Below are 19,978 nucleotides of genomic sequence, written 5' to 3' on the forward strand. Positions count from 1 at the left end.
GACCCCAAGACCCTTAATGGTCTTTTTTTTCCTTTTTTTTTTCGGTGTTTATATTCCAAGTTTTTTTTTATATTTTTCCTATGTATATTTAAAAAAAAAAATGACTAAGTGTTTTGTTTAATTTTTTTTTCTAAGTCAATTTTGTCCAAAAGTTTTTTTTTTTTTAAATGTTTGGGAAAAAATGACTAAGTGTTTTGTTGGTTTATTTTTTTGTATAATTGTCTACAAGTGATTCTTCTTCATGCAAATGTTTTTCAATAAAAACACTAAAATGTAATGTTGCTTGCATTCTTTTTTTGCTAGTCATGAATAAAATACTAGTGTACATTTCAAGGATTTTTATTTTTCCACAAAAAAGGCATTTGAGATATGTCTGCATAAGTTGTCCATCCATTGATGAATAGACTTCTTAGCACCGGATGGATTTCTGGATAAAAAAAAAAAGAGGATTAGTGTACAATAGATTAAGTACAACAAAAAAGAAATTAGATCTTACCAATATCAGAAAGCCACGGGGTCTCTTTTCCTCAGTCACCCAACCATCATTCCACTGCAAAAGAAGGCAAACAATAATAACAAATATTAAACACCCATCTGATGATTAACTTAATGGGCTGGTGTACTTTTTGTCCACTGCAGGGACGGAGATTTCAAAATAATCTGTCTTTATAAGAGGAATGTCCTTGAGGCCCCTGTCCAATTGTTTCCATGTCCTCCATCACACCTAAATCAAATAATCAGAATCCTGATCATGTGATAGGAGATATGGTATGCATACTGGATAGGGACCAGAGTTGAAGACCCTTGCTGTATAATAATATTAAGTACCTGAGGGGATGTTAGTGTCAAAAACTGCCACCCGCCAATGTCATCCTTTTCGGGAAGTTCGGTCACCTTTCTTCAGCGTTGATTTGGTAAACTTGGGTGGACACTGAAGAGAAGCAAAATTCAAAATGAGTCAGTTTAGTACACATTACATGAAAAAAAAAAAAACCTGAAACACTTGGTCCTACATCGCCCACAACCTTTGCCTTGACTGCTTTGGTCTTGTCGATTTTGACAGCACATGTTTTAACTCAAGTGAAAAATTACCCCTGCACCATTGTTGACTGAATGTCTCAAATGCATTTAAAACAAAAAAGGAAAAGGTCCAAGTGTTCCTTTTAGAAAGTTTAGGAAAAAAAGGCCTATATTCTATAAAGGACTACTGTTTATTCCTTACACTTCCACTGATGGCATTTATGTGGGTGTGAGATATCCACACAAGTTCTTGTTATTAAAAACAAAAAGATCAATCCAGTTAGTGTTTTCATTTAAAATTGCAATGTATCATAATAAAAACAAGCTAATTTGGCAAAGCTGTGAATACTGAACATTGATGTTTATTGATTACACGGATAGAGCAACTAGAAACTACTATTTAAAAAAAAGACTCACTTTGCTGACAAACAGCTGGTTATGGCGTCGACAAGCTGCTCCTTTTTGGCTGTTATGGCCCCATTCTTGATGTTTCCCAGCAATCTGTGTTCGTTGAGGAACTGAAAAACACAATGGAATGAAACATTAAGAGCTGTAGGTAGCGGAATGTAGCCAATTTGTTTGCAAACATTTTTCTGCCTGCATCCACGTGGGGCCACATCACGCGATCGAAGCATGCTAACGTCGTAAAGCACTCTTAAAATGAGAACTAGGGCTTCAAAATGCCCAAATGACAACGTACCGAATGCACTGCAGTGTCCTGGGAAAGTTTTATCGGGGTTTTCTTCAATAAATGGTCACGTCCGAACTGCTCTGCAGACCACCCCGGAACTAGTTTCTGGTTCATCCGCCCATTTTGAAGGCACTTTGAACTCTGACCTCGGTGACGCCCATTAAAATAGTTCGTCTTGAAAATGGCTTTAATAGGAGATCTGCAACCATATCCATTTCTTCTCCTTCAGCCATCATGGGTTGACAAAATCTTTATTAAATCAACACAACAATATATTTTGTAGTGCAGATTGCTGCATGGTTTGTTAGCTATGGCTTGTCCACACTATCACTAGCCATAGTTTGTGAAAGCAATGACGTATCCCTACGCCTATGAGAAAGCCTTGGTGTTGCCATCTCGAAATCTGATTGGTTAAAGCAACTGTCTTATCCACTCTTATTTTATGCTCTAGTGAAGGCCTTCAGGTAGACTTCTGATCATGGGAACAAATAATGGCTGAAATGTGATTATTTAAATGCTTAAATATGAAAACACACACCAGGGATCAGCACAACCGGGGGAAAAGCAATGAAAGGAAGCTGACAAACAATTTGGAATTCATGGCCAAAATATAATTAACATCAGTCTTTGATTCAGATATTTTTTTAGGCCACAGAGGTCCACCACTAATGTATAGTAAGGCATTTACTTATTAAAAACCCCATGTATATAGTAAGGCTTTTTAAAAATTAACTTAAAAAATGATCATGCAAAGTAAGGCTTTTGAAACTTAAAAATCACCAACTAAAGTAAGGCTTTTATTCGTTAAAAAATGACCATGCGAGTATTTTATTTATAATAAAAAAGACCATGTATTGTAAGGCTTTTATTTATTTAAAAAAAATTACCAGCTATAGTAAGGCTTTTATTGATAAAGAAAAAAAATGACCGTGTATAGCTAAGCTTTTTTTTAAAAACTTAGAATTAATTTGAAAAGTGTTCAAATAAATCCTTGTGTGTGTGTTAAGCAGCACAATCACTATCACCCCTGGAGAGCCCAACCTCCAGTTCTTCCTACACTTGGACATCGAAACACTTGACTGCCTAAACCAGCCCTTCAAAATGCTGATTGGTTCTTACCTGTCTAGTGAAGGTACATCTTTTTTTTTACTAGACTATACAGCTGTGCATACTGAGTAACTTTAGCAAATATACACGGGAAGCGCTAAAACAGACGTAGAATCGACAAGGTGTGCTTTCCTTTTGACAGTTCATCTTCATTTCTTCTCTAGGTCTATCTTTGAATTCATCTTTCAGTCAGTCCTCTTGGCCCAAGCCAGGTCATCGGATCGAGGTTTTTGACCCGTCAGGCGCTCAATTAGATGCTCCATGCACCTCCAGAAGCCAAGCTGGTCCAGGGGATAGTTACACCAGCCTGGTTGGACACCACATCACAGAAGGAATTTAATAAGAAAGGAGGGATGGGATTGAATAAAGCAGGCGGGAAAAATATATCTCTTTCATTTTCTACCGAATTTCAACTGGGGTCATTCCCAGCAAGTTTTGGGGTTGCCAGCCAATTATAGGCAATAAAACAGTAATGTCAAGCAAGCAAAGAGCAAACACTGCCTAGTAGTGCCTCAACTCTAGTATCAACTAAGCTTAAACCATTCCTCTGCTCTTTTAAAGTGAGACTATCTTTGATTACGCCTTGTTTAATCTATCGTTAGTAACTTTAATGTCTATCTATAAGTTCTCAGTTGCAGGTCGACGTCAGTTTTTACCCACTCATCACACACAAGCTTTTATTTTTTAATTGCCATAACTAGTCATTACTGTCACACACTGATGCGATCAATTAGTGAGTAAAGACTAAATGATCATGTCTTAAGTACTCAGATGATGACTTAACAAATTACCCAGGCACAGCAAGCTACCCATACGCAATGCCCGCACTAAACCAGCCGAAGTGACGTGTTTACATAGGGTTCAAGCTATGTGGGTACGACGCGTGCGAGCGTGTGTGTTGTGTCCCTTTGGTGACCCGCCCTCTGCTAGGAGACGGCAAAGCATCCAGAAGTTGTGTTTGATTTCCCTCCGCCTTCAACTGACGCACTTCTACCCCCTCTCCTTCAAAATCTCTGCTTCCTACCCTTCCTCATCCTCCCTCTGCCTGTGAAGTCCTATTTGTTAGAACAGACAGCAGGTTAGCATTAAATATACATGGGGATTGTCAGCTAGTGGCAAACACAAAGGCAGCTCGGCGAGCCCCAGTGGAATCGGAGCCCGGGCCGGGCTGCTGTGCAGGGGGAGATTGAGGTGGTGGTGGTGGTGGCGGTGATGGGGGGGCTGTCACATTCCCCTGTGGGTCCTGGACTGCCACCAACGCACACAGGCACACACACAGGTTAGAACACTGTCAAGAGGTCACAAAGACTAGGTTGAAAGCAGATGCTCAAGTATGCAGAGGCGGGCGAGCGCGTGCATCTACAAACATACACTTTCCCCCCCGCGACACCCCCCTCGGCTCGCCGGCGCGCATCTGGCGTCCGCTGGGGCGCTAGGGTGACGTACGAGCTCGGCCCCCCTGGTGTATCCCGCCGCTTTGCTTCTCCCTCTCACCCACACGCTCAGAGAACAGCCAATGCGCTTCTAATATGGGCCTCGCGTCCCTGAAGACGCAAATGCACGCAAACAACATTTTCTTTTGAGTTATTTAAAAGCGCCACCATTTTGTCTGACTTTTTAAGTGGAGTCATTCTGTACTTGTTGGGTTTCGTTAAGGCAATGTAAAATGGCCGTGCGCTCACGTGATAATTTTCATTTTTAAGAAGTGACTTATCCTACTCTACAATTTTTATACCCATCAATGGTACTAAAATATGATTTTTCATTGCCAGCCTTCCCAGTTTAAATCGATTGGACGTCTTGCTGGCCTCAAGTGAATTAATAAGAGTATGCTCCTGCAGTACATTAAAGCAATTGGGTGCACAGTCTTACCTGTAGTGATACAGTAGTAAGTCTCGTGTGGCGAGACGTGGTGGATGCGGTGGTGTTTCCGTGGCAACACCACATGCCAGTCCTGCAGCAGCATGACCCAGCGCGGGAGCCCGAAGTAGGAGTGGCTCCACTTATGAATTTGATTGGTCAAGGTGACGAAAACGGCCAGGGCGAAGACGTAGCAATCCCAGGGATAGGACGCCGCCAAGGCCTCTGAAAGTATACGTGACAGCGACAGAGTGAAGACAAAGTGATTAGAAGACTTTTGAAGTGTTACGACGAGGACCAACACAAAGGCGTAGCACTCCCACGGAGAGAATGCTGGCGGGAGCCTCATCGAGATGAAGGAAGCCAGGGAGGGGGTGAGGAATGTGGGAGACAAGTAGACAGAACTGGGGGAAAATGGCAGCAGGGGAGAGATGAGGGGAGGACAAGTCGGTTACCACATGACACCACTTGGTACATTTGCACTGTGGATGATCAACATTGACTGCCAAAGACAAAAATGGAAAGGGGGGTGAAAAATAATCATAAACCCAAACAATCAATAGTATAGAGTAGTAGTATTAAGATGAAATTGGTCATTTACACCTTTAGCTTAAAATTGGACTGTCACGGTTTAAATTTTTAGGTTTAAATTTCATTGCAGTGTCGTCTTGCAAGAAATAGTATCTGTCGAGTTCGAATACTTCTGAAACTTTGTTTTTCTCTCTGTCCTGCTCGCATGTCCAGTTTTTGATTCTGCAAACGCATTGATGGGATTTCCGTTCACTCTCTCCGAGAATCTCCGTCTTTGTCCGGTGACCGCTTGCCACCGTCAGGACTTAACATCATGAGTTGAGATGTCACCTCACCGCGACATGACCGTCATTCCCCACCCCCAGTCGCCCTTGTGTGAGGTCAAAACAACATCCTTGAATCTTGCGAAGTGATGCAATGTCTCCTCGTCTATTTCAGGGCATATCGGTCACCTTTTGACACGAAATGGTGGCCTGCTTAATAATAGGTCACACTTTTTTTCACGTGTTGTCCTCCTCCAGACCCGCCCTTGTCCCTGTGCGCTTTTGAGGTCAACGCACATGATTACCAGTACATGTCCCCCAATGTTTTCTTTCACTTCAGCCAACCTCGCAAGCTGTGCCATCTTGAGTCAAACGGCAATATGTCAACATGCTCAAAGTCACGGCCTGACACTGCTAGGGGCAACTTTCTGAAGTTTTTACACTCCCGTTAGCCCCGTTGTCAATGTACACCATCTGAACCAAACGATCTAATGTTCTCCAGTTCAAGTGTTGAATGAAATGTATATTCTCATTGTTAATATTGTTTCTTTCATAGAAGAATATTAGAAAATCCTGCAAGTATGATTCAGTGCATTACTGTTTAAATTCAAATGCTTTTGGTAAGATTTGACCAATTCATCATTTATAATTATTTCACACATTTCTATTGTCGAGATTGGTAAAGAAAAGGAAGAACAAGTAATTATTGTTATATTTTAAGGCTCTACTGATAAAAAAAACTAACACAATATAACAGTTTAAAAGTATTTTAACGTTAAAGTGACCATATGTCACCGGAAAAAATAATGTATAGAAAGGCTTGTTTCTGTGCTGTGAAATTGCCAAGTCATACAATATAATATTCAGAGAGAAAAATTAATCTGAACATAACGAGATTAAAATTGAACTATTAAAGGGTTAAAATCAAAATATGATAAATTGTTAAATTCACTGTACTGGATGTACAGAATGCACGTGTTACCTGGTGCATAAGTGGACAACTTGTAGGCCATGTGCAGCAGCGGTAATATGGGGATCATGCAGTTGTCTCCATTGGTTTCAATAAAGTCGTGGCGAGTGATGGCTGTCGGGTCAATGTGGTGCTCCCGAAATGGTCGAATAAATGCCTGCAGAGACACAACACCATGTTTTACTTCTCATTTAAAGACTTTCGAATTGCTCCCTTAAACATGTTAAGACACAGTCAGCACCAGTTTTCAATACTTTTCCACAATGTCTTTGGGAATAATAACCTATTTCCTAATGAGAATTTAGTGGCCTTGTGTACTCAAATCAATCGCCCACAAATAAATAAAAAAATCAAAGTAATCCCACACTACCTTCTTTTTTAAAAAAAAAAACATGTACTCCAATTAGGAGAATTGATGTACATTTTTATCAAACATTGAGCAAAGACAAATCCAATTTAAGAGTACTAACACAACCACACACACAAAAGTCAGTGCATGGCGCTCAACAGCGGCACAAAAACCAAAACTCACATCCAGCATCTTAATAATCCACAGAACAGCAGTCAACTTGCACAAATACACTCGTACACATAAATGAGACTGGGACAACTTGTACACATTCAAAAGTGTGCACTTCCCAACACACACACATGCAAAGCGCGAGGCATTCACCTCTCTGGGAGTGCACAAGGGACAGCAAATAAAAGAATCTGCATCTCAGACGCACAGAGGGCACAAAAAGCAGCTGAAACACTCACACAGAGCATAAAGATAATTTATTTACAAGTGTGAAGAAATCCAAAAGGGAAGGTGTGTATCTTTACAATACACGAGGCCGTGGAGACATCAGCGGGAAAACTCATTATCGTGGCACGTCGGCACAATGGCGCGTGCCTATTTGCCGACTTTGTTGCTAGTCGCCACTGGTATCTTGACAATTAGAAGCTCTCTCCTCCGGCCGCCTTTTTTCCACCTCCGTCACTCCCGTCTTTGCGCCGCAGCCCTCAGCCACATGAAAGCGGCGGAGCTCGTGCCGAGAGGGGCGGCCTGACTCGCTCCCGGTTAACGGCGGGCCGCCGGCCACTGCGTGTCCTCTAATCCCAAACCGTTTAAAGGCCCACCTCGCACGACGTCCGCTAATCACCATCTCACATCGCCCATCACCCTGGCAACCAGCGCCATCCCATTGCTTGCACAGAAACGCCCTACCGCCCCCTTACGCCCCCTTCTCACTCGACCTTCCTACTGTAATTTGGCCTCAATTTTGCTTGGATTCTTCTCACAGACCTTGTTGCTATGCTCCCCGCACCATTTCAATTGGCAAAACTGACAAGATTCAATATTTGTAGAAGTTTATACATCGTAATGCATGAACACTAGATGGCCTGGTGGTCGAGTGGTTATCATGTCGGCCTCACGAGTTTGCGATCGAGGGTTCAATCCCAGTGTGGGACTTATTTGAAGTTTGCATTTTCTCCCCGAGCTTGTGTGGGTTTTCTTTGGGTACTCCAGTTTCTTCCCACATCCCAAAAACATACATGTTAGCCTGAATGAAGTTGGCAAGATAGGCACCAGCACCCCCATGGCCCTTAAGAGGCAAAATGGTATGGAAGATTGGATTGGATTGGATAACTTTATTCATCCCGTAATCGGGAAATTTCTTTGTGATGATTTCTGTGTGATGATTTTAAGTGCTTTCCTATAGCATTTTCAACAAATGCTAATTTGGTAAATGGTAATGAGTGAACTATTGAACGGTTTGGACTGATAGATTTGTGGTACATCCATATTTGCACATAAGCAGGAGCAAGAGAAGACAAAATAAAATGAAAATGTGTTTGAACGGCTGACAGCCACTGCAAGCCACCACTTTTAGCCTCGGGTGTTCCATAACCTGCTTGCTTTTCATATTCAAATTAGCCCCAAATAGGTAAACAGGACATCTTCATCCTCAACCTCAAAAGATGAAGAGATTCAAAAGCAACTGTGGTGCATCTCGTATTATTATTATTATTACAGTTATTTTTTTTTGTACACACAATCCAGCCTTCCTACAGGTCCATTCTTGTGGTACGCGCCATGCAAATGTGGGGCTGCAGCAGGGTATTCTGGGCTGGTAGCGTTCCCAGAAGCCCCAAAATGCCTCATAAAAAATGAAATTCACACACACATTGCCTTGAGCTAGAAAATACGATTAAAAGCAATTGATGTTATACTAATAACTAATGTTATATCATTCAGTATTTTGTATACCAGACAAAAAATGCACCGGGTAAGTCTATGGATGATGGATAAAAGTGCTATTGGAAAGCAGAGAGATGCTTGTCAGTTTACCTTGGCATTACTATGAGTCCAATTTTATTTACTCGACGTGAAAGCAAACCAACCAAATTGTCTTAGATTGGATGGAATCGATAAGGAATCAAGCCCTTGCTGAGGTAATCATCCTAGTGACGTTAAATTGATTGAAGTAAAACATTTTGCAATAATGTGAAAGTGCAAAATTGAACATTTTAGGTGTTCTAAAAGCCTGAAAACACTTTCATGTTATTATGTACAAATATAGCAAATTAGAATTTTAACCATACACTGATTAATTATGGTTTTGACAGAAATGATGGCTCCTTGTGTAATCAAGATGCTTCAGTTCTCCAAACACAACACATTAGTGCCATCATGTAGGTATTGTAATAATACAGCTGTCCCATTATTGGAGTTTTGACAGGAATTGTATCATATATTGTGATTGTTGGAAGGGGCGTTGCATTTTTTCTGAGTTTTATTTTGCGTCAGACAGTGCAGAATTAAGGTAAACACAATGGAACCAAAGCTAGCCGGTGCAATGAAGGGTAGTGCAAAGAGAAGGCGTATGATGACAATCGATATAAAGCACGAAATAATCAAAAATCATAAGTAGTGCACGCGTCACTGAGCTGGCTCGTCAATACATATAGAGAAGCAGGAAGTTCGCCTAGAAAGCGGCGAACATGGAATACATTAACCTCTTTGCCTTAGTTATTGTACAAGAAGGTTTAAATGTAGTGCAAAGTAAGATTAAAATTTGTTTTAAGTGTATGTATAGGAATCCAAGTCCACTCAACTTAAATTTAAAGTTTATGTTACGTTATGAGCGCATCTGTCAAGTCTCTCTTTTCTCTCTCTCTCTGATCTGCAAACTCCTCATTGTATTGAATAATGCCTCATTTTATTATTAAACATCATAACCTCTAGTATTTGTTACTCTGCTAGTAGATGATAAATTAAAACCAATAAAAATACATTTTTCCATTGTAATGTCCTGTGTTTGGTGTTTTTTTTTTTTTTCTCGAGGTTGGGAAGAAATTAATTTGTATTTAGTTCATTTCTATGGGAAACGTTGATTTGAGATATGAGAAAATTGACATACGAGCTCAGTCCCGGAACATATTACGCTCCTATCTCAAGGTATGACTGTATTAAAATACCTGCATGTTTTTTCTGCTATTACAACAAATAGCCCCAAATAGTACATTTGTTTTTTTTTTTGTTCCGACAATATGTCTGCTCGAGCTCACCTTGCCGATAAGAGGAATGTTGACAGATCCCCAAGTGTCTGCCCCCCAGTGTACCATCCCAGATGCAAAATCTGCCGTCAATATTCCCAGCACTACAACACAAACAGAAAAATTATACATATTATTTATACATAATTACAATACTCCATGTCCAAATATATTTCATTTCATCTCATATTTTGAAAATCTTAACTTATTACTAACAATTTTCAATTTTGATTCCACTGAAATATATTATTTTATTATTATTATTTTTATCCGGTCCAACTCACCTACACCGAGGATGATCTTGTAGACGTGTAAGGAGGAGAAGTGCAAGAAGAGCAAGGTGAAGTTAACAACGAAGAGGACGAGGCACACTATCACGCAGACCCACTCCTGGAGACGCTTACCTGAAAACACACAAGCATTATTTGAACAAATCTTTGGAGTTATTTGAGCCAAGTCATAAGAAAGTTGAGTTTCACCCACTGGGTGGTCACGATGTGTATGTGTATAATATTGAATGGGTCAAATGAATACAAGTGTTCTCTGGGCTGTGGGGTCAGGACCTCTCATATGCGAAACACCGATGCTGACGCAGCACCGAAAACCCGCTCGGACTTTAACAGTGGGCCCGTTTCAGGTGGGATGTCGGACTCATCAGAAAGGTCAGCGGTATTCATTTAAAGACAGTGCTAAGCTTTCTTTTATTCTAAATTCGCTTATCAGCACTTTTATGAGCCAGGGAATTGCTCTAAGTAAAAATAAATTATTCAAAAAACACACATTCCACTGATCTCATTAAATATTATAGAAATAGGTTCTGTCCCTTTCCAGATTTCTCTTTCTATCGAGGCGGGATGGTCAGGTGACTCCTCACAGCCAATCTGATTTTGCAAGTGTACAAACAAACAGAAATGGTCCTTCTTCATCTTAAAAGTTCTTTTTACTTCTGTCTTTTCGTTCTTGCTCGTGAAAGTTTAATGTGCTCAGATCCTCCATTATGACAGCATTAGCAGCCTATAAGATATTAATGACAGTTTTTGAATAAAACGCACAGATCTTTGAGCGTTGGCGCCTATAGACCAGAGCCGCTATTAATATGCTCTCATAAAGGATGCAGTAAAGTGGTCACGGGAGATTTGAGAGATCTGATTATGGATATTTCCCGAATTGTCAAACGTGACCTTTCACCCTCTCGAAAATGAAGTTGAAGAGAGAAAGAAGAATTAAGTTAGGGTTTCCTTTATGGCTTTAACTTCAGTCAGTGGGGGTTATTTTTGGAATTAAACACTTAAAAAGGAGTTCTGCATCACCAGCATCTAAAAAGTATAAAAGCGATGGACCATCAACAGCACATCATGTTTGTGTAAGTTATTTTACGAGAATAGCGTTGCATGGTAGTTTGAGGCCTGTTGATTTCGATTTGCAACAACCACAACTCCTTAGAGTGAAATAGGACTTTACTAAGTCTATTGCTTCCTAATACAGTACTTACAACGGCACATATCTGAGTCGTAGAGTGGTTGATATTTCATTGGACACAGTAGCACACACGTGCACGATTCAATAGATCAGTACGACAAAATTCACCGTTGACGCACAATGACACTCCAACTGACGGAATCCCTAATTCGCTCTCACATCATCTTGGCACACACTTGTGTCAAACACACATTCAAACACTCCATTAGGAAACTGCGCGCACACACAAACACACACATGCGGCATAGGGTCGCGGAGCTGAGGGGCGGCTGTCAGGTGATGTGCGTCAGTCCTTGGATCCTCGGGCTCCCTGGTGGGGGGATGGAAACTAGGACAGGTCTCCACTGAGCACGTGCGCAAACACATTCGCGTGCACACACACATAAGCTCATGTCCCTCAGGCCGTGGCATTGCTGGATATCACACAGCTACGGACAGACGTACAAAAACTGTTTTCAAAGAGAATGTGAACAAAAAAAACTGAAATAAAATAAGCCAACTGCAAATGCTTTGCCATTTGAGATACAATAACTTAATTAGAGCGCGCACACATGCTACGTCAATTGCAGCTGGCGCACGGACAGCAAAATTTAGAAGTTGCACACACAAGCGCACTTAAAGTTGGCACCAAAACAGAAAATTGAGAGGCCCCACACACACATACACATACGTGAACATAGCAACCCTCATTAATATTATTCTGACAACAACCCTCCACGGTAAGCCCTCTGCCATCCCTCACCCTGCAGCACCCCCCGCCAGAGAGCGTGCACGTGGGCGTGCGTGGCAATTTAACCTGGGCGGGGCCAGGGGAGGCAAAGCAGGCGTGCTAATAGGCTGAAATTAATCAACGCGCCTGATTTGCCGTCTGGGGGATGAGTGGCGGCCAGCAGGCGGTCGACACATCCGGAATACTAATGTGGGATGCGCAATGGAATACACAACGCAGTTTTCATACTATCATATGGAGAGAATTACACCAAATAAGAAAATAGCTCTTCTGTATTGTTTTGAAGGAAAGGTGAAGTCTGGGCCAAATAGGAGCCATCACATTAAGAATGGCATAAAATCACTTTTTCAGCTTTTGGTGGTGCTCTGCGCTACATTGCCTCCCCGAAGTCATGTACTTTAGTTTTTTATGAGACCACAATGACTAACATATGATGTGTAAAGAAACAAATGACCAATCAGGAGCTCATTCAGACACACACGAGTGCTGCTTTATTAGCTTTATGGTGATTTATTCCTGGCTTCTGGTTTTAATAATGTTCAACGAAGAGCAGTCATTAAAATGTGCTTCTTCAATAAAAATTCAAAACATAAAATGTAAAGAGGAGTGGGGAGAACGGCGCAGCTTCAGCCAAGAAAAGGGTGATGGCCTAGCAGTTACTGTTTAGTTAAAACAAAAGCAGAAACTGTATTGGGATGTGGTTTTTTTTTCTCAGAGGGAAATTTGATTAATTTAATGTGGGCAAAAATGGTGTAAAAGTAGCTTGTTTATGTATAAGAAAATATTTGTACTTGAGACAAAACCTACTCATATTGGAGGGAGTAAATCTGGTGCAAAAGTTGCAAAACTTAGTTGTCACCAGTTTTATAAAATTATTTTATAATTGGGGCAAAAAGTTGTAATAGCACAAAATATTCTTTGTGTAAGGAAAATTGAAGCCAAACCCTCATTCAATTTAGCAGCAGACATACTATGTACACAGAGAAATCGGCTTGAAAGCAAGCACCATTTCCCACTATGGTAGTGTGAAGCTACTTTTTCAATCCTCAGTCTGGAGATACAAAATCCTCCTTGGAGTAATTGAGATGAATGTTTCTGGGGTCAGAGTTTATTCAGGACATTTTCTCATATGGGACATTCGGGAAGTAACCATTCATTCTCAGAAAAAAAACAACATTCATGGAGGTGTGGAGAGTGATTGCCTACCATAAGGATGCACACACCAAAGGACAATAACAAAACGTAGACGAATGCAACTGTTTTCATTCTGCGTCTCTCTCTCTTTGTGTGTCCCTGGTTTGCTCTCAGTAGACCATCTTCAGATGGGACGTGGAGCGAGCGAGGGGGGTTGTGGGTGGTAAAAGTGGGTCACATGCTTGGAGAGAATGAAAGTGGCATAGGGAGATGGGGGAGACAGTCAGTATCAGGGTGAGCGAGGCGAGGGAGGGACGCACAGAGGATGGGAGGAGAGGGGGGTGTTAAATTCCCTTGTTCAGGAGGAGTGGATCAGTCACAGGCCTCATTCCTTTCATGTGATCTCGATGGATCCCAGAACTTGGGACATGCACACACGCACTTATTGGCGCACACACAAAACCAACATGAATGCAAAGTACACATTCAAGAGAAGACGAAACAATTCACACACACACATTGGTGCCAGACAAACTTAATAAATCTATTACCCTGTAGATTCAACAGCAACAAAGAGAGGAATGTGGCAAATGAGATTCACCGAAGCACACACGCACTTTTTAAGCCACATGAGATTGAGTGTAAGTAGGCCCTGCTCCAGCCTCTCGCCCCTGTAGAGACATGCACACATACAGAAACACACACACATACACACAAAAGATTGGACGAATCCAATCGTGTGTGTGTGTTGGACGGCATCCTGTCATCCCTTGGGTTTTCATCTACTGCCATATTCATCTGTGGCCCTCATCATAATAATTGCACACACACAAACACACACACACATACACACAAGCACACACACACACACCTATACACACACGGTCAAGGTCAAAAGCAGAGTGGTCGCTGGCAGGCTTGCCTGAAGCCACAACGTGTGCTTTGGTATATTTGATGCTGTTGTGTGTCATTCAGAAAAAGAGAGTCTCTCAAAAGCATCATTTGCATTCCTCCCAAATGTTTGGCTTAATACAAAACATTTTACCATCCAAGCTAAAAATGGTAATTGTTTCCAACTAACTGCAGAGGGAATTACATTTACAAACGATGCAATACAATATCTGCACTAATTAATGCTTTTAAAGGGATTTTGCTGCACATCATTCAGGCTAACTCAACAATTCACCTGACAAAATAACAACACACAAACAAATTTTCTTAAATTACTCAAGATACATGTACATTTCTACCCCCAAAACACCAACTAGTTGAGGCAGAAGCGCTCTGGTTTGGTCTCATTTAACCACAGATCCTTCTCATCGTCTCTGTCAATCATTAATACATTCATTGGGATTTTAACCTATAGTGTCTTGATGATTTTCCTCTATCAAGAATATAATTCTGCACACAAGCCACCTCCACATCCACGACCACTTTCACATCTTTTTCACATCTCTACTCAAAACCTCGACAAAAACAGTTCAACACAGCAAAGCATTGCCAAATCTCTCGGCACACCTAATACAGCACTGGAGAGGAAGACATGCCTTGGACGTGTGATGGCAAAGATAATAAAATCACCTGTACAGTGTCCTGTGTCTGTGATATTGAATGTGAAGCGATATGTAGACTCTTAAAAACAATTAGGAGAAAAGCTACTTGTCTAGAAGTTGCGTCAAAATCCCTGTGAGTTAAAGCAAATGTTCCTCTGAACGTGTTATGTGACAGGCAGTTACTTTTTTCACATTGTAACAGTGTTTTATGTATAGGTATATGTACGTAGTGTGTGCGGGTGGCATTTGCCTATCGTGTCCTATCGTACGTGTAGGGCAGAGCAACGTGATGAGGAACAAGCAGGCCGAGGGTGACTGACTCTTCAGTCCCTCGGGACGGTAGGAGATGACAAGAGGCTGAGGGGAAGGAGGAGAAGTGAAGCGGCAGAGACAAAACGCAGACGTCTCCAGCTGTTTGTCCATCCAGGCTGTGCCGTAATGAGGCTGCATTTGGCTCGACGGAGCGTCTCGGCCGCCTCATCTAACTTGTCCAAAGTCTAACAAGGCAAACTACTATTTAGATTTACCTCCCGCCAGCGCCGAGACGGAGCCAAACATCTGAGCGCGTAACAGTGTGGCGCTGCCTTAAATGGACTCTTTGGCATTTAGAATTGAGCCTGTTTAGTTGTCTTTAACAGACACTTGTCAGCATGTGGCAAGCATTTTTACTTTTAAGTCTGCCTTAAAATGTCCTGGTGGCATTGTTAGTGTGGATGAGCGCCTGCTCCGCCTGCGGCCTGCTGGGCCCTTTGCCTGTGAGCACCAAAACAAATCAGTCTTTTTTATTCTACCTGCTCCAAAAAAAGGAACACTAACACTGTCTGACTGGAACTTAGAAAAGGGTAGATTTGATTAAAATAAATATAACATTTTACAGGTGTTTCTGTTGGTCTTTTTGCTCAGTGCCAAAGAACATTTTGCCCAGTGGGTATTTCAATAAATTGTATCTACTAAAATCATGACAAAACCCTTTTTTTTGGAGCTCAGGACGTTTAATTAATTGATTTTTTTTGTTCCACTTATCCTCACAAGGGTCGCAGCAAGTGCTGGAGTCTATTCAGGCCAACTTTGGGCACCAGGTGGAGGACACACTGAATTAGGGGCCAGCCAATCGCAAGGTGACGGACAAAAATTCATTCTCATTTTCATATTGACAATTTAGAGTGTTCAACCAGCCTACCGTGCTCTTAAATTTACCATCTACCTACATCTGAACAGTTAACAGACTATGTTTAAAGGAGGGAATTTATTTTAACTGAAAGTGAACCACATGTCCGACTAGTCAGGATTATTTTGAGCGTTTGGGCACAGTGTGCTAACTAAACAGCCACTAAGTGAGGGGATAAAGTGCTGGGACCCCAAATGCATGCATGATCCTCTTAGGCATCAAAACACTCAGAAACAGTGAAAACATGACTAATCGCTTTTTTGGACAATCACATGAAAGTTAGTACGGCTCGTTTAGAATAATCCGCCGCATTCAAAGGGACACAAGTTTTGGGTATATTTTCCAGTATTGGAAGTGAATGTTCAGGTTTCAAGTGCCATTGACGCCAATAAAAGTCGGATCCATTTTAACTGGGACCGACTGGCAGTGAAACACGTACTTTCCCATCTGTAGCAGTGAACGAGATCATAACAAAAGTCAATGGAATGAGCAGCTTAAGAGTTTGTTTTGGTGCGCGACATTATGGCGACAGATGTTCGACCACATCAAGTCTTAAAAGGTCATGAGCGACCCGTCACATCAAACGATTTGGAGTTCAGTCAGTTAAGGCAAGGCCATGCGACAAGAGTGAAAGGGTTTTTTTTTTGTCTTCATTACCTCATATCAGCCTAACTAATGATGGCATTAAAGTCCCACTTTCACAATGATGGTATGGTGGAATAATGGTTAGCATATTCGCCTCAAAGTTTTAAGATTGAGGGTTCAATCCCTGTTGGGTTCCAACCTTCGTGTGCGGAGTTTGCATATTCTCCCCGTGCCTGTGTTGAATTTTTCTGGGTACTCCAGTTGACTCCCAAATCCCAAAAACATGCATGATGGGCTGGATGGACACTCTAAATTGCCTTTAGGTATGAAGTGTAAGAGTGAATGTTAGTTCATCTCCTTGGGCCTTCTTATTGCTTATTGGCTAACAAATAATTGAAGGTGTCACCCACCCTTTGCCCTCGGATATTTGAGATGGCTACAGATTCCCAGGCGACCCTTGTGAGGATACGCGGTACTGGAAATGAATGAATCCAGCAGACGATCCTTTCGATTCTTAAAGTATCTCAGAAATACCCCTTCAACGTAACACATTTGTACTCCCTTTTAAAACCACGCATATGGAGGTGAAAACTGTGAACCATACGACAGAAATTGTAAAATTCAACTGTTTTAAGGGTACGACTTATTCGTAGAGGTGGCAAATATGTGAGAAAATACGGTACTTACCGGCTGCTTCACTTCTTTCTATGTCTCAGGTGTCAAACTGATTCCAGAAGGGGCCAAGTGGGTGGGTGCATGTTTTCCTCCCTACTGAAACAGCACAGACAGGCCAATGAGGTCTGCTGGAAGAAGCGTCACCTCACTGCAATCAATTGATTACAGTTGTAAGAGAACAGATTGGTGAGAAGAAGAAAAACAGTGTCATCTTGGTGGGCTGGAACCAAAACCTCCACCCACTTGGCCTTTTCCAGAATCAGTTTGACACTTATGTTCTGCGTTTAATTCACTCAATTCACAACTCAGTCCGACAGAATAAAATTGAGTCTTATATTGGCAGTGTTCGTGTTGCTTCAATATCTTACACAACACATATTGATCATTTTCCAATAAAATCATTGAATTTCTTGGTGAGAAAAAGCAGTGCCATCACTGTAATATGTAGTATTCCAGTGACTCGGTAACACTTGTACCAAAATGTGTGTCCTTTTTGGGAAATGAAGCATTATATTATCCATTACCGGTGGGCTAAGAAATGTGTGATTTGCATCATTCAGGGGTGGGCAAACTATTCCACAAATGGCCGCAGTGGGTGCAGGTTTTCATTCCAACCCATAAAGAGGAAGGACACCTTTCCACCAATCTGGTGTCCTACAAGTGCAATCAGTGGTTGTAGTCAGGTGCTTCTTGTTTTCTGCAGAAATTTCATTGGTTAAAGTGACTGTGCTGGATCGGTTGCACCAAAAACCTGCACCCACAGCGGCCCTCGAGGACTAGTTTGGCCAACCATGGCACAATTGACTACTTTGTGCATCCATATTTCACATGGTCATTTGTACAAGGTGTGTCCAATTCCTGAGTGCCTGCCATTGACGGGGATACAAGTCCAACTCATTGGAGGGATTGGCAGTAAAACGTTTTAAAGCCATCAATGGCCATAGACGTCCAATTATTGACTGCTGACAGCTCAGCTGTCAAACTGGATTTAATGTAGATCGCCGTCAATTGCAGCCGTAAAATTAAAATGGATTGTGCGCATAATAGAGTACGTTCTTGATAGTGAGTGTGGATATAAATATGGATGTATACTATATATGCAGTGATGACAGCTGCAGCACAAAAAGGAAAGACAATGAGAGAGTCGACTCGTCGCTGCTCACCGCGAGAGTAGAGCCGAGCCAACTGCCGGGCTCCAGCGTGTTGCGGTCCCCAGCGGGGCGCCGCGCTGCGTGCGGCCGGCCCGTGCTCGTTACCGTTCGGATCCTCCTCTGCCATCGACCGGTGCCTGATGTCGCTCTCGGAGAGTAGCGACGCCGCCATAGTAACACAACGTGCTTCCCTCGCGTCCCACCGTTGTCGTCCTTCAGCCAGCACGCGCCATGTGTGTCGTGGGGTGGGCTGAAGGGGGATCTGTTAAGCCCGGCCTGGACGAGTTTGTGGCGGACGAGCTGCACGGGACAGCCCGCCGCCGGTGACAGCTCAATCGGTCTACCTGAAAAATGGACACGCGGAGACGCTGTTTGGTCCTTCGCGGACTCGTGTCGAAAAGCCGTTTCCAATCTCTACACAATAAAGCTTGGCTTCACAAATAATTGATTTGCTTCCAATGTATAAATAAAAAAACGAATAATAATAAAATAAAAATATATATAAATTGAAAAAAAAAAAAAAAAAAAAAAAATATATATATATATATATATATATATATATATATATATATATATATATATATATATATATATATATATATATATATATATATATATATATATATATATATATATATATATATATAATTTAGAGAATAGCACTGTTACAAGATAAAGGCATTAAATTAAATCAAGTCTTGTGATTCCATAATGACAAAACTATGTAGCTTTATGTTTGTTAAGTAAAGTGACTATTGTGTAGATCCCTGTTCTGCACAAAATTGGTACTTAGGATAACTTTCCTTTACTTACGTTGTTGACAAGAGACCTGACATGTATTGTGCTGGCCGTACATCATTCCATTTACTTCTGCAGTTGTCTCTCTTGATCCCAGTTGACTTTAAGCAAGAGGATGCTAGGACTGGTCACCAGTCCATCAAAAGACACAGAGAAACAAGCACTCACACTTACAAGTGTGGCACATTTTTAATTAAACTAACATATACACGTTTTAGAAAGTAGGATGATGTGGCAGACAACCAGCAACGAAAATAGAACCATTTACAAACACCACGAGAATTCCTGAACTCAAATTGAAATGACCCTGATTGGAATTGACAGTTTGTCAATAAAAGGGCAGTACAATGTTCTAAGTTCGACACACAAGTTAACCTGCCTATACATTTGATCCTAATGAGAGAACATCTATTTGCAAATGTCTTCTGTGTGATTGTGATCATTTACTACATTATTGCTCAATTTCATTTAATCCAACTGAATATTTCCCACCATTCCTATACAATGACAACAAATGATAACAAAGTCACTCCACACAAAATGTTTTCATTTGTCATGTATTTAATTTTTCCCTTGTTTTTTCTTTTGTTTAGACTATATTATTGCCATCTGGTCCAATCACATTTTAAAAGCAGTCATTTACCAGATGTACTGAAATTTATGGTACTCTTTTTTATTTTTTTAAATGGATTTTTAAGACAACTTTCAGAGGCCACAGGG

The 19,978-nt window shown here is 41.3% G+C and overlaps 1 protein-coding gene and 1 long non-coding RNA gene across 2 annotated transcripts; both read right to left on the minus strand.

Annotated features, from left to right (window-relative positions):
• Positions 1 to 323: 323 nt before the first annotated feature.
• Positions 324 to 2,310, minus strand: LOC144188499 (uncharacterized). Its single transcript, XR_013324942.1, has 6 exons — positions 1,721 to 2,310; positions 1,438 to 1,538; positions 829 to 931; positions 624 to 724; positions 497 to 550; positions 324 to 427 (listed from the first exon to the last, which is right to left on the minus strand). It is a non-coding gene; the product is annotated as an uncharacterized LOC144188499 (long non-coding RNA).
• Positions 2,311 to 2,497: 187 nt separating this feature from the next.
• On the minus strand, positions 2,498 to 18,773 carry peds1a (plasmanylethanolamine desaturase 1a). The gene is made up of 6 exons (XM_077709335.1): positions 18,473 to 18,773; positions 10,270 to 10,389; positions 9,998 to 10,089; positions 6,455 to 6,599; positions 4,691 to 4,903; positions 2,498 to 3,125 (listed from the first exon to the last, which is right to left on the minus strand). Exons 1-6 carry the CDS (start codon positions 18,630 to 18,632, stop codon positions 3,004 to 3,006), a joined length of 852 nt encoding a protein of 283 aa, XP_077565461.1. The 5' UTR covers positions 18,633 to 18,773; the 3' UTR covers positions 2,498 to 3,003.
• Positions 18,774 to 19,978: the final 1,205 nt, after the last annotated feature.

Source organism: Stigmatopora nigra, chromosome 2 (assembly GCF_051989575.1).
Source record: "Stigmatopora nigra isolate UIUO_SnigA chromosome 2, RoL_Snig_1.1, whole genome shotgun sequence".
In the NCBI taxonomy this organism is placed as follows: domain Eukaryota; kingdom Metazoa; phylum Chordata; class Actinopteri; order Syngnathiformes; family Syngnathidae; genus Stigmatopora; species Stigmatopora nigra.